Source organism: Megalops cyprinoides, chromosome 6 (genome assembly GCF_013368585.1).
Source record: "Megalops cyprinoides isolate fMegCyp1 chromosome 6, fMegCyp1.pri, whole genome shotgun sequence".
Lineage (NCBI taxonomy): Eukaryota > Metazoa > Chordata > Actinopteri > Elopiformes > Megalopidae > Megalops > Megalops cyprinoides.
In genome coordinates, this window is record NC_050588.1 from 768165 (window position 1) to 784955 (window position 16791).

The 16791-nt window shown below is 43.3% G+C and overlaps 1 protein-coding gene across 3 annotated transcripts; it reads left to right on the forward strand.

Moving 5' to 3' along the window:
• The first annotated feature begins 131 nt into the window (after positions 1–131).
• Positions 132–16555, forward strand: LOC118778829 (sulfite oxidase-like). Of its 3 annotated transcripts, none has more exons than XM_036530580.1 (4): positions 132–206; positions 6980–7051; positions 8056–8257; positions 9868–16555. In XM_036530580.1, the coding sequence occupies exons 2-4, from the start codon at positions 6993–6995 to the stop codon at positions 11371–11373; spliced, it is 1767 nt and encodes a 588-aa protein (XP_036386473.1). In that variant the 5' UTR covers positions 132–206; positions 6980–6992; the 3' UTR covers positions 11374–16555. The 3 variants fall into 3 exon arrangements, with proteins under 3 accessions (XP_036386473.1, XP_036386474.1, XP_036386472.1); XM_036530581.1 differs by having other exon boundaries at positions 182–246; XM_036530579.1 differs by lacking the exon at positions 132–206 and adding an exon at positions 319–544 and having other exon boundaries at positions 9868–16554.
• The last annotated feature ends 236 nt before the right edge of the window (positions 16556–16791 follow it).

The window sequence follows — 16791 nt, forward strand, 5'->3', positions numbered from 1 at the left end:
TTTGGGAACTGCGGGTGTATCCTACTCTTGGATCAATCGTTAAAGACGAAATCGGACACATTCGGCTATCTCCGTTAACTCGCTGATGTCATCCCAGTTGTCCTTTTACTTGCACCCGCAGCCTATCACAGTGACCGTCCGGTAGATAGCAAATAGGACGCCACTTGACCCGAAGTAGGCTACCGGTGACGCGTTTTCAAGTTTGGGTAAATATGGATCCAACCAAAATTTCAGTGCACGGGCAGGGTATGTTTTAGCCTGGCTTGACGCTGAATATAATTCTGTTTGGCTTCCATCACCAGTCTCTGGCTGTTGAAAGTATTTTCATATTGCTTGTTAGCCAAGTGTATGTGTTGCGCCCACATCATGGAAGGTCAGATTATCTTCGAACATCACTGTTTTCTCATTTACTGTGGAGAGGTGGAGCCTTAAGTAGTGAACGTTAGCTAGCTAGTTGGTCAGTCGGTGGAAGAGAGCGAAAGAGCAGGGAAGGAGTTGCTTGTCAGTAAGGGTCCGGGAGACAATTTCATGAACTTCAGAAAGAGTGAGTCATTGTGCAAAATTATGGTAACAGTTAAATTGTAATTATTTGCATACCTTCTAAAGTTTATTTAAGTTGTTAAAGAATTATCAAATTGCACTGGTGATATAGCTAGCCTAACTAGCTAGTAGCACCCAGCTAGCCAAAGTTAAAATTATGACACGGGGAATTCCACAAAGCCACGCTATTTCGCAACATAAGCTAACGTTAATAATTTAGTGCAGTGTCAACTTGTTTAACTCTTAAACTTATTGCTAACAGTATTAACGTCCCTGGAATGCAGCAAGATAGCTGGCTAGCTGGATAATTATTTAGGTACCAATCCGCTGTAACATGAGCAGCTTTTCCTGAGAATTCCAAAAGGTTACGTGGGCTGCCTTGATTTCGAAAGCGCAGGCAAGCTAATTTGTAAACCGGACTCTGCATGCGGATTTCGTTTATTGGCACCCGAAAGAAGAATGACATTTGTATCGTTCGAAAACCTCACTAAGTTAGCTATCTTGAGTTACAAGAAATTGTGATACCTAGTATATTCCAATAATAAATGGCGATAACATAGCTAGCTGATAGCCACTTGGTGCGTCTGTGCATGGCTTTAGCGATATGGCGTTTGGCTCGGTGACTGGTTTGCTGGCTGGGTTAGTAGCCTTATGGTTGCCGAATCTTGACGAACGCATACATGCTGTAGTGTTCTAAAAACATCAGTTGTCACAAGCAAACGAAAGTGACAACCTGGCTGACATAACGCCTTTGTCAAACTAAATACGTAATAAAATTTCATCTTTGTGAGCCAACGTTACCTTATTATATTGACGGCCTGCCTTAGCTAGCTTGGCTATATCAGTTACATTGGAGCATATGGTTTAAGTCCATTGAAAGCAAACCATTAAAATAAAACGAAATAGTTCAGTAGGCCTGTTTAATCTGCTTTTGGTGTAGTTATGTAACGAGGTAGCTAGCCTGCTGTTTTTTTTTTCAGTCTGGAAAAATAAAAGGTGTTGCGGGTATGTTTATTGGCAGAGTTTGACATCGAGTAGAATACACGCTGTTCCTTTCCTGTTATTTTTGTGGAGTGTTGCAATAGAGGTTCAGGACATAAACTAGCGAGCAACTTCGTTTTCCAAGCAGAGGGGTTCAGGTTGTAGCAAGCTTAATTTTCGGTCATTGAATAAAAATTCAATGTTGTCAAGAAATACGTTCTTATTATTGTAAATACATTTAAAACTAGTTAAGGGTGCCATTTGGTTGGAGACGTGGTATCATCTTAATGTCAGACTAAGTTGCTAGCATCCTTGTTTTTATTTTTTCGTAATCATTTTTGAAATACGGCCCCTGTATTTAATATTAAACTAGAATCTGGAGCAGTCTTCTCAGAATCACACAATTGGCGAGGGTTAGACTTTTGAACTCCGGCAAAAGCAGTGTCGCATCTTTGCAACATGGCATTGCAACGTTGGTGGAACGGGCTTTCAGACTAAACAATCGGGATTTGAAAATGCCACCGCGGCGCTACAGTCTTTAGAGCCACGCCAGTCTTGAACGAAATCAGGGTGACTTTGAAGTATTATCAGAGCTGGAGATAGATTTATGGCGGATAATAAAACGTTTAAAGATTGGTAATTAATCATACACCAGTCGTACTAGTCTGGTTTTATGATCCGCCTTGGAGTAGCTAGTATGATATGGTTTGAGATATTGTAGCACAAAAGCATCAAGTCCTTGCGATGGTACAGTTTCCTAACAAACAGTTAGTGGATTTTTTTTGTGTATATTTTTGGATATTGAGCGTGATTTGAAAAATCTCGAATAACCAGAGAACATTCGCTGTACTACTGTTCCGTGTGGGAGCAACGCTGTCTGTGTCAAATTGAGTGGATTGTACGCTTGGGGCTGAAGTTTTAAGTGCTGATCCAGGACCCGATTGCCCAACCATAATTCAAGCTCAAACTGCTACAACAGTAAAGGCAAAACTAGTCGGCACTTTGGCACAATTTCTGCTTGAAGCGGTTTGTACTTCGGTATGGTTGTTTTGACAGCTGAGCCGCTCTCAGATTCATCCGCTTAGTAGGCGTTGACGTAACTTAGCGAACTCTGACTTAACTTTCCGAATCCTCGCCCTGCGGTCACACCATGTTTGCATGCTGTCGGTCCCACTGAGCTCGCAATTAATTGGGTTTGATTGAGCCATTAATTGAACGCAGTTCTGCCTTTGATGTCATTTCACAAGTAATGTTTGTTACAGGTATGCCCTGTTGGATGTGTGATTGTGCTAACAGAAGGATACCAGTAGAGGTGCTTTTTCCCTCCATTTTGAGTGACTTAAATTGAAACATAACCAACACAAAAATACAGCTGTATTAAGATGGATTATCATTGCTGTTTTCTGTAGGAGGTATATTGCATAAATTAATGTTACTTTAAGTTTTGGTTACCCTGGATCCCACACCCGCTCACTACTTATGGAAGGTAAGCCATGGTGTGAGAAAGAACACCCTTAGTCCAAGTATGGTCGCAGTATTAAGCCAGCCTTACCTCCACCATCGACAGGGTACAGCAGGCAAGCATAAATACAGACACGGTTATCACCAACACCACCTTGTACCAAATTTGTGATACCTTTTGGAGCAAGGGTGTGGCAGGAAATTGCTGCAGAAAAACTACATAGTAACCAATCAAAAGGATGTGCGATCCAGTTGTGAGTTACAATTAACTAAATTATTTACAACAGTTGTTAGTTATAATACGGTCTATTTAGATAGGAACAGTGGTAGATGTCCCAATTGCAGAAAAGACTGTTAAGTTGTGGCTGTTTTTGGCAAGATCTAAGGAATGAATTGAGCACATTGCCATTGTCTTTAGTAAACTTATGATGGGAGTCTCTGGAAGTACATTGATTGGTAAAAGGGTTCTGTTTGTGCTCTTCTGTGTTAAGCCCCTTTCAGACATGCACTGAAAGCTGGAACTTATCTAGCTGTTACCCGGAGGAGCTGTATGTGAGAACGCAAATGTCCAAATCAGTCGGACTGGACATGAGACAGACTTCACTCTGCCAGCTCCCTAGTACAAAGTCCGTGTAATGTTAAGTACTGCTGTCTATCTAACCCAAATGTATTAAAGTACATTGTACAACTTTAAGACTCTCTCTAATTCTATCTGCCCAGTGCAGACCAGAAGCAGATGGGCTCCCCCTCTGAGCTGGGTTCTGCTCAAGGTTTCTTCCTGGTAATTGGGGAGTTCTTCCTTGCCACCATTGCCTTAGGCTTGCTCTCAGGGGGTTTCAGGCCTGGGATCAATGTAAAGCTGCTTTGTGACAACTTGTGTTGTAAAAAGCCTTATACAAATAAAATTGAATTGAATTGGATTAATGTTGGAGTGAGTCCATGTGTGAATAGAGCAGGTCCTGTTCTGGAGAATCCATGGTGAGTGAGTGGGCATGTTGATGACGTTTCTATCATGCGACTGGCACAAAACCGGAAGAATACAAACATCTGCTTCGTAATCTTTTCTGCGTGCCTGTATATTGCTTTCCACTCTTTTGTTGACATTGCGGATACGTCCAAATACATGCTATTTTGAGTCCAATGATCGTTAAAGAGATAGTTATAGCTATACTGCCAAAACTTGTCTCTTACAATGACTAATAACGTTGGTTAGTAGTTTATTATCTGGTTAGTAGCTAGCTAAGCTGTAGCTAAGTAATAGTGATAGGTATAGTGGAGTAGGTGAACTGGTGACCTAACATTACATAGCGAACAACAAAAACTTCTGTTATAATAAATGTACAATCAAAAGTACAATAGCTATGCTCGCCTTCTCCTCCTCCGTGCCACATTATGTGCCCATACCACCGAAAGGTAAGACTTTGAAAAGAAAAAACCTGAAAATACTTCAACTCGTAAATACTTTTCGTGAACTTGTTAATACTTTTCACTTGTGAGAATGCAAGTGGCATGTAACTGGAAAATACCACGAGGAATTCTGGACGTTTCTAAACTCGCAATGATTTCATGCAACAATGTAACATTCTACAAATGTAATCATTAATGGTCGCATACTGGGTACTGAAAAATGAACTCTAAAAAATAGCATGTAGTATGCAAGTATATACTTGTGTAGTACACGGTATTCAGTAGGCGCTTTCGAATACAGCCACTGCGATTTCTGCAGCATACTTTTTGCGTCATGTCCTGCTTCCTGCATGCTCTACCCAGGCGCCACCCCTCGCCTAAACTAAACCGGAATATTTCCAGTAGGTGAGAACATGTCTGACACGGACAAGCTCCTGTTGTGTGCTACATGTATGAAAGGGCAACTCCGGACAATGTGTGGACCTGATTCTGCGGACATTGTCCGGAGTGCATATGTGAAAAAGGCTTTATGTTGTCACAGTGTCTCGTGTGGGGGAAGACCAAAGGGGAGCATGGTTTGGCAAGTGGATCATAGACACAGTTCTGTAAGGGATAGAAGTGGAAAGCCTCCATGCATAAGTGTGCTTCATCAAAGGGGAGCTGGTTAGAGAAAAATGAAAATTCAATAAAAAAAAAAAATGACAAATGATTTTTGCACACATATATGAACGAACAATGTGCATTTCAGCGTACGTCTGATCAGATTTGTTCTATGGAAGAACACTGTGGTGCTGGAGGTGAATGCAGTTGTGGGTGACAATTACACTTAGTTCTGTGAGGCAGGTGGCAGTGCTGGGTGCAAAAGCAGACCTTGTCTACTGTATGTGCTTGTGGTCTGTGCAGAATAAGATCTGGCATACTGGAGACAGGGGAATCCAACGGCCTCCTCTGTCAGGGTGAGTGTGAAATCACAAGGAGGTGACAACCTCGCAGGTCCAGCATCTGAGCGGCGTGAGAGCGCTCGCAGTCCCTCGTCACAAGGAATGTTAATGCACAGAGGTTGCAATGGCGATCGTTAGTTTGGTTGGTTTTGTGTTTTGGATTAGTTGGTTCTTGTCGGCATCAACACTTATGATTCCGTTGAAGCCTTAATTAAACGTTTGCTGTCTACCTGAGAGAACACCGCATATCTGGGGAATGGGAATGGGGATGGGGATTGTTACATTTCAACTGGTGCTGTAGTTCTACATCCTGCTGGGGGAATTCACCATTAGAGCGTTGTCCACACCAAGGTCCCTGCAGAGAAATGGAGTTCTACATCTTTGATGGAGATGGCAGAATGTTCTAACATAGTTGTAGAGCATTTCAGAAATTTTTTTACACAAATATTGGGGGGAAAAGATTTGTTTGACCCCAGTGATTGAGGCTGGACTAAGACTGCAGAAATTTCAAAATGAGTGGAAAGTGTCAGAGGCACTTTAGGAACTGAAGGGTGCTGAAGGATGTTAAAGTGCTCCGTTCACAAAAATGGTAATTGGTAATTTGGTAATTAGAGCTTTCTGTTTGAAGTGAAGTCTTTTCCAGTGAACTGTGTCATGCTCACAGCATCAAATTCAGGCAAATTTTGAATTTAGAATGGATTTGAATTTAGTCCTTTATATTATATAACCAGTATATAAGGAATGCTGCCTTTGTCACACTGTAGAAATAAGTAAGTTGTTTGTAAGTAGGGGACTACTTGTATCGAGGAAGGAACCTAAAATGCTGGAGTGTCTTATCCTTTAGTGTATTTTACCCACATTACATTGTACTCTGGGGTGTGTCTGCTCCGGTCCAGCAGCAACATGGGGTTTTTTCCCCCAGTATTGAAATATAAAACCCAAATATCTCCAAAGTGAGTATGTTTGGTATTTGTGAGCACTACCAGGTGCGAATTAAAACCTGTCTGCCTCGGTGCTCTTAAGGTTAGATCACCAAGCAAACCTGGACTCACACTGTATAGAATGTGTCCCACCCTCAAGCCACTTGCAATTTCTTTTACAACATCAAAAAACTGTCACAGCAATCTGTAATGTATACCTTACTCATAACATTGTAGCACTACTGCATATAGACATAGTGCTGAGATGATGTATGTTTGCTTGTTGCATTTAAAACTTTGACTTGAAAAGTTTCACATTCTCTGTATATACAATTTTGCATCACTCTGAATCATCATTTTGTGCTCTGTTCCAGATAAGATGTTGTAGCTATCATTGCAAAACTGAATGTTTCTCAATATTATATAATATAATATATAAATGTTATGTCCATGATAAAAAAAAATCATTGTATTGAAAAATATCATAATGTTACTCTACCTTAGAACTTAGTGTGTCTGAAGAGGTTCAGAAATTTGTAGTTAAAATTTTACAGCATGGTGGTAAAGCTTTAAAGGAAATGGTACTATTCAGTAACATGTAGTTACATGTACACTAGTGAAAAACTTGACTGAAACATAGAGTAATAATGAAAATTGTGCATAGTTACAGTAGATGCATGGTACAAATTTGAACAGTGCTTGTGGTTTTTGTCTCATCTGTTTCTTCAGGTGACTCGGTCCAATGCTGTCCCTCAGGCACTGTCAAGGGTTAACCAGGGTCAGCCTGCTCAGGGCCCACAGGTATGGCCAAGTGACAAACCACACCGTCACATGTTGTTGTAAAAACACATAAATCTTCCTTATTGCAACCTTTGCACTACAGTAATATGGAAGTTATAAAACCCACTCTGTAAATTTGCTTTTTTTTATATCCCAAAATAAACTTCCCATCCAGCTGCCTCGCTTTCACTCTCTTCCTTATAGCCTTGTGTTTCCATGGCACCAGTCTGACATCAAACAGCTACCAAAAGGCAAACTGAAATCCTATACAAAATACTCAGAACACAACATGCAAATCTAATTCCATGGAATGATGGAGTGATAGAGGTCTGCAGCGAAGAGTGGGGTTACCATGACAGCAGATGTTTTGGATGCTCGCCAGCACAGTGCCAGGTTTGCCCGGTCTTGTTAAGGGCAGCTGACTTTAACCCAATGCGACACGGGCACATAGTTAATCATTTCCCACAGAGGCTAATGATAATGTATTGGTCCTTATCAGATATCTCTTTGCAAGGTATGTTCCCAGCTATTTGCTCGGCCTTTTACGAACGGAGTTTCTGGCCTCAGTTGTAACTCATTGATGAGTGGAGAAGATTATACTGGCACCAGGCTAACAATTCAGAGGAAAGTGATGGCAGGAAAATGATCTAGCGTGTTTGGAGATTGCTATTCATGTTTTTTCTCGTCAGGAAATGAGAAATTGGGATCAAAGTCACGTCAGGCCAAGCAAAATCATGTAAACTGATTCCGGACACCATGCACTCCTGTATTAACATTTGGTCTTCAGTCACTGAGTTGCTGATCTCTGTCAAGACTCAACTGTCAAGAATTAAGTGTAGATTTTGTTTGTATTTTTGATTTTGACCTTCAGTTTCAAAGTTCTGTGTTGCTAAGTATCTTGTTCTGTTACAAGCAAACATTTTAACTGAATTTCAGTCAAGAAAAAAAAAGGCGATGGACTGCAGCAATGTGATTGTGGTTTAAAAAAGTGCTCCCTAACCCTGCCACATTGCATTTTGGTCCAGGTTTCAGCCAAGGCACACCGCAGTCTCCCCTCTGGTGTGCGGAGGTAGCCAGTGCACCTGGCAGAGCAGCAGCGCTGGCAGTGGCGGGCACCATGACTCGGGTCCGCGATACCGCCCCCCCTCCCCCGGCTGGAGTCACGTGATTGCTGGGCTGTTGGCCGGGACTGGAGCCGTGCTGGTGTACAGACTACACCGAAGTCAGGTGTGCCACAGTTCAATAGAGGGCATTTATACAGAGCCCTGGATGGATTTCATTGTGCTTTACAGGGTGGGGGAAGGGAGGTGATGCACAGCAACCATTTTGCACCACAAAGCTCACTACATAACATATGAGGAAAAGGGAAACAATTACTCAGCTATTTAAGTTTGGGTATTCTTCTATCCCCAGATTGGAAGAGCTTGATTTTGTTTTGGCTGGTACACCAGGGAAGCCCCCTCTCTTTGGACAAAGTGTGAGAGGTTGGTCTGTCTGTGGGGGCCACCTCTTATGATTCCTACCACCAACCAATGCATGATCAGCTGACCCAGTCCTAATCATGACTCTAACCCTTTAGTTAGAAAAAAACTAAAAGCGATCCAGGGTCAGTGATATTAGGCAGCATTTACACTTACCATATACAGTAAAAACCTCATTTTGTGACATTTTGTGGTTTTTTTTTTTTTTACTAAAAACTACTGTAATGCTGAAATTCTCACAGTGTGCGCTGGACTGTGTTAATTACAGGCTAACATGCTTTATTTCAGAATGCACAGTTTGTGTTTTTGCTGATCCAACATCTCTGCAGCTCAAAGGTTCTGTAACTCATTTATATGACTGGATTTCTGCTGCAGAAGCTCAAATGTACTTGGAGTAAAGCATCTGGCTGTGTATCAGCAGTGTCCCGTCTGACATCTGAACAAATGAGCCTCAGGTTCAGAGTCCAGTGCTCTAACACTTGTTGCTTGCAATACGGACATGTCCACACCTCGCACTGCTCTGTGACCTGGACATATCCAGTCGTTACACCACACGCTGCTCTGTGACCTGGACATGTCCAGTCATTACACCACGTGTTGCTCTGTGACCTGGACATGTGCAATTGTTACACCACATGGTGCTCTGTAACCTGGACATGTCCAATTATACCACACGCTGCTCTGTGACCTGGACAGGTCCAGTCGTTACATCACACGGTGCTCTGTGACCTGGACATGTCCAATTACACCACGCACTGCTCTGTGACCTGGATGTGTCCAATCATTACACCACACGCTGCTCGGTGACCTGGACATGTCCAATCGTTACACCACACGCTGCTCGGTGACCTGGACAGGTCCAATCGTTACACCACGAGCTGCTCGGTGACCTGGACATGTCCAATCGTTACACCACATGCTGCTCTGTGACCTGGACATGTCCAATTACACCACGTGCTGCTTGGTGACCTGGACATGTCCAATTGCACCATGTGCTGCTCTGTGATTTTAAGAAGAAAATGTGATTTGTGAAGAAAATGAGTGAGTGGCGGTAAGTGTTGTGTAATGTGAGCCTGCCATTTTGTTGTCAAATCATCTGATGAATGTGGAAAATGGCAACCAGCAATTAAACCATATCGACTGTATGTGTTGCTTCTTTTGTATTGTTCCTTTTTTGTTATTTTAAGAAATGAAAACATGTACATGATGCCATACTTTTTCAGAACCACGTTAAATAGTCAAACCACATCAGTGGAAATGTGAACACCTACCTGTGTATAGAATGCAGTGTAGTTTCATGTGTCACCTTCATGTGTCTATTTGCATGTGTCTCAATTTGTCTTGTTGGTTTTTCAGGTGGAGCAAGCAGCCACGAACATCCACCCCATCGGAGAGGCCTGCTTGTTCCCCATCTATACTCAGGAGGAGGTGACCAAGCACCGCACCCTGGCCGATGGGGTCTGGGTGACCTATAAGGGCGGGGTCTACGACATTACAGATTTTGTGGCTATGCACCCAGGCGGTAATAAGATCATGCTGGCAGCAGGGGGCGCCCTGGAGCCCTTCTGGGCGCTGTATGCCGTGCACGGGCAGGACCATGTTCTGGAAATCCTGAGTGAGTATAAGGTGGGGGAGTTGAGCCCGGAGGACTGCAAGCAGCAAGAGGCCAGCCCTTCCGACCCCTACTCCAGTGACCCCCCCAGGCACCCAGCGCTGAGGGTCAACAGCCAGAAGCCATTCAATGCTGAGCCCCCCCCGGAGCTGCTCTCCGACAGCTTCATCACCCCCTCCGCCATCTTCTTCAAGCGCAATCACCTCCCTGTGCCCAAGGTGGACCCTGAGACCTACCGGCTGGAGATCGAGGGCCTCCCGGGGGGGCCAGTGTCTCTGTCGCTAGCAGAGCTGAAGTCACAGTTCCCTAAGCACACAGTGACAGCCACACTGCAGTGCGCGGGGAACCGGCGCTCAGAGATGAACCATGTCAAGCAGGTGAAGGGCCTGAACTGGGGCATCGGTGCCATCAGCAACGCCACCTGGTCGGGTGCCCGTCTGCGGGACGTGCTGATAGCCGCAGGCTACACGCTGTGCACAGTGGCGCAGCATGTGCAGTTTGAGGGGCTGGACAGGGACGTGATGGGCACTACGTACGGGGCGTCCATCCCACTCCAGAAGGCAGTGAGCGAGGATGGCGACGTGCTGCTGGCCTATGAGATGAACGGTGAGGAGCTGCCTGCAGACCACGGCTTCCCGGTGCGCGTGGTGGTGCCCGGCACTGTGGGCGCTCGCAACGTCAAGTGGCTGGGCAAGATCACGCTGAGCCAAGAGGAGAGCAGCAGCCACTGGCAGCAGAACGACTACAAGGGCTTCTCCCCGAGCACCGACTGGGACACGGTGGACTTCAAGTCTGCCCCCGCCATCCAGGAGCTGCCTGTGCAGTCGGCCATCACGCAGCCGGCGGAGGGGAGCGCGGTGGACCGCGGCGCAGGCAAGCTGACGGTGAAGGGCTATGCCTGGAGCGGTGGGGGGAGGGAGGTGGTGAGGGTGGATGTGTCGCTGGACGGCGGCCGGACGTGGCAGGTGGCACGGCTGCAGGGTGGAGATGAGCAGGAGGGGCCGGCTGAGGCCTCACCCCTGGGCCAGGCGTGGGCGTGGAAGCTGTGGGAGCTGACGGCACCCCTGCCCGAGGGCACCCATGAGCTGGAGATTGTGTGCAAGGCGGTGGACAACAGCTACAACATGCAGCCCGACTCTGTGGCCCCCATATGGAACCTCAGAGGTGTCCTGAGCAACGCCTGGCACCGAGTGACAGTGAGAGTGGAGGAGGAGGAGGAGGAGGAGGAGGAGGAGGAGGAAGAGGACTAGACCCGTGCACTGTCTATGGGACAAGGAGGATGGTGGCCTAGGAGGAGGAGGAAGAAGACTTGCCCTTCACAGTGTCTGTGACATAAGGAGAACAGTGTCGAGGGACAAGGCTGAGAATGTTTGCTGACAGCAGACAGGACGTACATGTCAATAGGGTCAGCTTCAGTGTGACAGACAGAATTAGCTGCATGGTGCCCTGACCATGGAAGTTGGCCTCATCCTGAAGCGGCAACATTAAGGAAACATTGCCTTTCTACAGTGCCAACCCAAAACCAGAAAGCGCACAGCAGTATTGAGTGACATCAAGCACAAATGGCAGCAAACCAGCTTTGGATCAGTGGATCTGGAACATAAATTCATTGGAATTGAGTTTTCTGTAAACTTTAAGGTCATGCAAGGTTTAGAGGTAGATGCAGCCTCAGTGTTGAACTTAATCCAGCCTAATAACATTGTAGATTAGCCTGTCTGTGGTGTGAACAGTCGCTTAAAACAAACCAAAAACATATCCCCCTCTGGCTGTTCATCACAATCCATTTCTCAGACAATGGGAGGCTTGGGGCAGGAAGTTCTGTTCCAAGGTGCAGTTCTGCAGGGATTAGATTTTTTCTGTAACCATATAAATAGAAAAGTTTAATATTATTCATAATTTCTTCTGTTTTAGCAGCCACTTTAACCTGTGTCATCAAGCCATAATTATCTGCATATTATTTTATGAGAATCATGCTTCAGCATAGACAACAGCATAATCTTTGCATCCCAGGCTCACAGTGTAAAAATGAAAGTGTTCAGAAAGAGGATCAGACAGAAGGGAGTTTCCCCCTAGAAAATTCAGCATTCTAATGCATTCTGGATTTGGTATGCAGTTTACTGATAACGGGAAGATGCATTGCAAGTAACTTGATAACTCAATTCTCTTAATATGAAAGGAAGGGAAGACTCACCACTGGTTTTGGTGAGTCTTTGAGGACCAAAAAAGCACTTTGAATTGTTCCATTGACATCTACTCTTGGCTCCCTTTTCTGAATTATTTATGTGTTTTATATCATCAGTAATTTTTAAGATCTAAGGGAACTGGATCAGAAATAATACAGTGCCTTCTGAATTGTGTATGTACAAAAAAAAAATTTCAGAGTATTAAAGCAGTAGTATTTTATTTCTAGTGTCAGATTATATTGGATATAATGAATGAATGTAATGGCATCAACTGGAGTCAATTATGCTTTTGAAATGTAACATTTCATCTGTTAATTTATTTTATCTTTTTTTCTTCCCTCTGTCTTCTACTTGGTTGTTCTGCCTCAGATTACAAAATTAGTCACCCAGTTTGTAATGATAATTGCAAATGCAGATGGTGGTCCTGTCTTGGTCTTCCCATCCATGCTTCTGGTAATACAAAGCCATGAGAACTAGCAGATGAAGCTGGAGGACAGAGTGACTGTCTATGGACAGATTGTGCTGTACAGATTATCTGGTTCAGTTGATTGAAAGTGTCTTTTTTGGAGATTTATTGGCCAATGCTGAGCACTTCCTTTCTTTACATTTATGAATGAAGGAGTTTTAGGAAGAATTTGGAGTCAGTTGAGAATTTGAAGGGGGCCAGGTATTGATTTGAATCTGGTAATAGGATGGATGAGCGGGAGGAGGAGCGTGGTAAACATACATAATTTTGTCAGCAGAAAGGAGTGGTCATCAGCAGTAAGAAATATGACACTTGCTGGTTGACAGTTACTGCTTGTGGGTGTAATAGAAATTGATATTTGCTAAGTAGGTTTTGAGTTTTGAGGTATTTTAATTACTCTGTCTTTAGGTGGATGCCCTAAGCAAGAGTTTTCAAAATGATTACAATAAATATTCAACAAAAACATTTCACACATGTTTAAAAAAGTGTGATTGGTGTACAAAAACCATAACACAGCTCAGATTACAAATAAACTATATTTTCTGGAGTAAAGTCTTGGGTTATTAGATACACAATCATGGTAAATTTGAGTGTAAAATCTTTACAGGTGAAAACTGGATGATGTAAAATAACTTCAAAACGAGAATGCAGAGAACTGGATGTATTCATTTAGCAAGGAGAGTGGGTTAAATGTTGTGGTTCTTTGAGTTTTACATATTGCTTTACTTCAGTTACTTGATTTTTCTGGTGCCATTTTGTTGTTTTACAGAGCAAGTAGTTCTGCAAATTGTCTTTGGTTGTTGGGATGTCCTGTGTTTGGGATTAAGCATAAGAGGACACTTAGAATAAAATGCTGCACCTAACAGTAAGCATGAGAACAGTGCAGTATGTTGTGAAATATCCAGATTTACTATCAAACAAGCAGCCAAACTACATTAACCAAAAAATAAATTGATGAATATACACACTGCCAGAAATACACAATAGCTTGATCCCTTTGATCAAATTGCTCATTTAACATGTACCACACCAGGAAATCTGGTGTGAAATGAAAACACTTTTTAATCCTGACACCAGTGTACTTGCTTGCAAAGAAGGCAGCATTGAAGACTCATGTAGTCATCAGAAACAACCCATTGTATAGTACACAGTGGTTAAAGGCACTGAACTGTGGACTCAAATCCAGTGTCTGCCCTTTTACCCTTGAACACAGTAGGGCAGATTGCTTTTCTTCACACATATGACACCTTTCTGCTTTCCCCCCACTTTTTGCAACCTAGCGTTTCAGAAACAGAATTGAAGATGATGTAGAGGGTGAATGATCTTGGGAAGTGTCATCCTTCATTGAAAATTTCAGTGGTGGGGAAAGTTTACTTTTTAAGATTTTAAGAATGTATCCTTTTGAAAGCCATGCATGCACGTAGGGTTTTGCAGAACTGAAGGACTGAATTGAACTGAGTCAGATGATGGATCAAGTGGTGTTATCAGTTTTGAGTGAATCCCAGCACTGGTGTAGGTATTAGTACAATGTGTTCAAGCTATGAGACACAAGCACACTTTTGGGTGAGGGTCAAAGGCCTACCAGACATAAAACACAATCCTTGATAAAATGTTGGAAAAGATAGCGCATCTGCACATAGCACATTAGTGCAAATAAAGTGCAGTATATTGTTAAACCTGTCAATACCCATGCGTGCGTGGCATGAGAAAATGCAACAACTGCAGGGAATGTGGTAATCAGATAAATACAAATAACTACAGAAGTGGATTTATCATGTGACATTCACACACCCTGAGAGGGAGGCTCAATGCAGTGCAGCTTAGACTTACCTTGTGCTGTGGTGGGGTTCTTCCATCTCAGATCCGCCCGAAGGACTCTGTAGGCTGTACCTGTGGATCAGCATTTTTCCATTAAGACGTCAGTTATTGAAATGGATTGAACTGTTTAGATTAAGTTCTACTGCTAAGGTATTGCTGCTGTATCACTTTGTGCCCATGCTTTCATGGGCTTTGAAGAATGGTGGACTTTTGAGTGATTCAATCTATAGTTTCTTTTCTTATGAGGGTATATATGAGTGTCAGAGTTAATAAGCTCTTTAAGAGGAAGCCAGACCTGATGTCTCAGGGTGAAACAGAGCTTCCACTCAGAAGCACTGGCAGGGGGTGTTGTGCCAGCACACACACAAAGAGGAGAGCTGGGGAGAGAAAGCAGGGCTTTTAGGGACAGCAGAGCAAAGAGGAAACACAGTGAGGGGAGAGGATGACAGAAGTACGAGGCAGTACGTGCGCACATCTCCTCAGGCAGAAACGGCATGCCGAGGCCTCACACGCCACAGCAGAGCCAATGAAGGGGCTATAGGCGCAATGGAGGGACAACTGCAAGACCAGCGCATGACTCCTACGTGTGGGCTTTCTGCCCAAGGGCAAGGGGAACAGGTGGGTTGGAGGGAGGGACCTTATGAAGAAATGCATCAATTAGACTTGTTGATATGAAAAGGAAATACACTGTATTTGGATAACTATGTGAAGACACCACTCCAGGATGAAATCACTGTACTGCTTTTGTGCTCATGTTGCTTTGAGTTAAATGTCAACAACAACAAAGGTTACCCTTAAGAGAGCATACAGATATTGCTAATAAATCCCTTATTTAAAATGGACTGCTTACACTAGAGGCATCTACTGTCTGAGGAGAATTGCAACCCTTTAAATTACACTTGGGCTGTCAGCTGGCCTTTTTTAAGAGCCCGTTCCCTTCTCGTTCTGTATAGTGTGTCTGTTTTTACCTCAGTGATCAATCCTACAGTATGTGTAATAAGGCTGTCAAATGCTTCTGGCAAAAACACAGGAGTAAAATTGACAAAAATCAAATCATTTATTTAAATGCACAACCAACCAGAAACCCACACCACCACACTGCTGAAAAAGTGAACCTCTTGCTCTGCAGCCACAAACCTGCCTGTCTTTTTGAAGACAGGTTAATGGACAGTTGGTACAGGTGAAGCTTATGAACTAATGGCTGTCCCAGACAGTCACTACACAGACACAATGAAACAATTGCAGTGAACTGGTTTGCAGTGGAGTTGATGGTGTGAGCTAAGCTCTTCCTTCACACTACAGATATGAACACCACAGTAGATTTAACAAGATCAAGAAGCCCAAAATCTATTCATAACTAATCTTTCATCTTGCCTTAAACACTGAAGTGACTGTGGAAGGAGTAGCATCAGATCCTGTGAGCGAATCTTTGGACTGGGTGGAAAATATGTGCAATGATTGTCCCAAACAATGTCAGGCTGTGGGAAAGAGTATAGTATGTATTTTATGTGCTCACCTGCTTGGGGTCACAGCTCTAAGAATTCAAACTGAAACCATTCTGTTTGAGCAATGCACTACTAAATTTAGCTAAATTTAGACTGCTGATTAAACACTTTACTGATGATTCAACTGATGATTTCCAACAATGGGCATGACGTGTGGAAAATGTGTTCAACTTCAACTTTTAGCACGTTACTTTCCTAATAAAGAAGAAAAAAACTTTAAGTAGACATTTTGGATTTCTTCTGTTTGCATTTATATTCCAACATAGAAACAACAAGGTTTGTGGGAGATCAGAAACCACATCCTTTGTTTTTCTGAAGAAGAGTAGATGTTTAAGGGCAGCAGACAGTGAGCAGTTATTTTAAAAAGATTGTTTCAGTTTGCACAGAAAGGCACCAGTTCTTCACAATTTCACAGAACCATAGAATCCATCATTTATTGGAATAAGCTTATACATTCACCTACAAAATTTGCTTGAAACAATACCTTTGGTTGATTAACTATGGCTGCTTCAGAGATGCTTGGATGTAGACATTAACATCAACTCAGTCTTCCCTGAACCTCATCTTACTTTTGTGCAATGCCTGTGTAAGATGAAGACATCTTTTATGCTTGTGTAAGATGAAGACTTTTATCCTATTCCTGATTATACTATTAATGCTTTGCAAAGAGGGAGTGGGTTGAACAGCAGGAGAGCT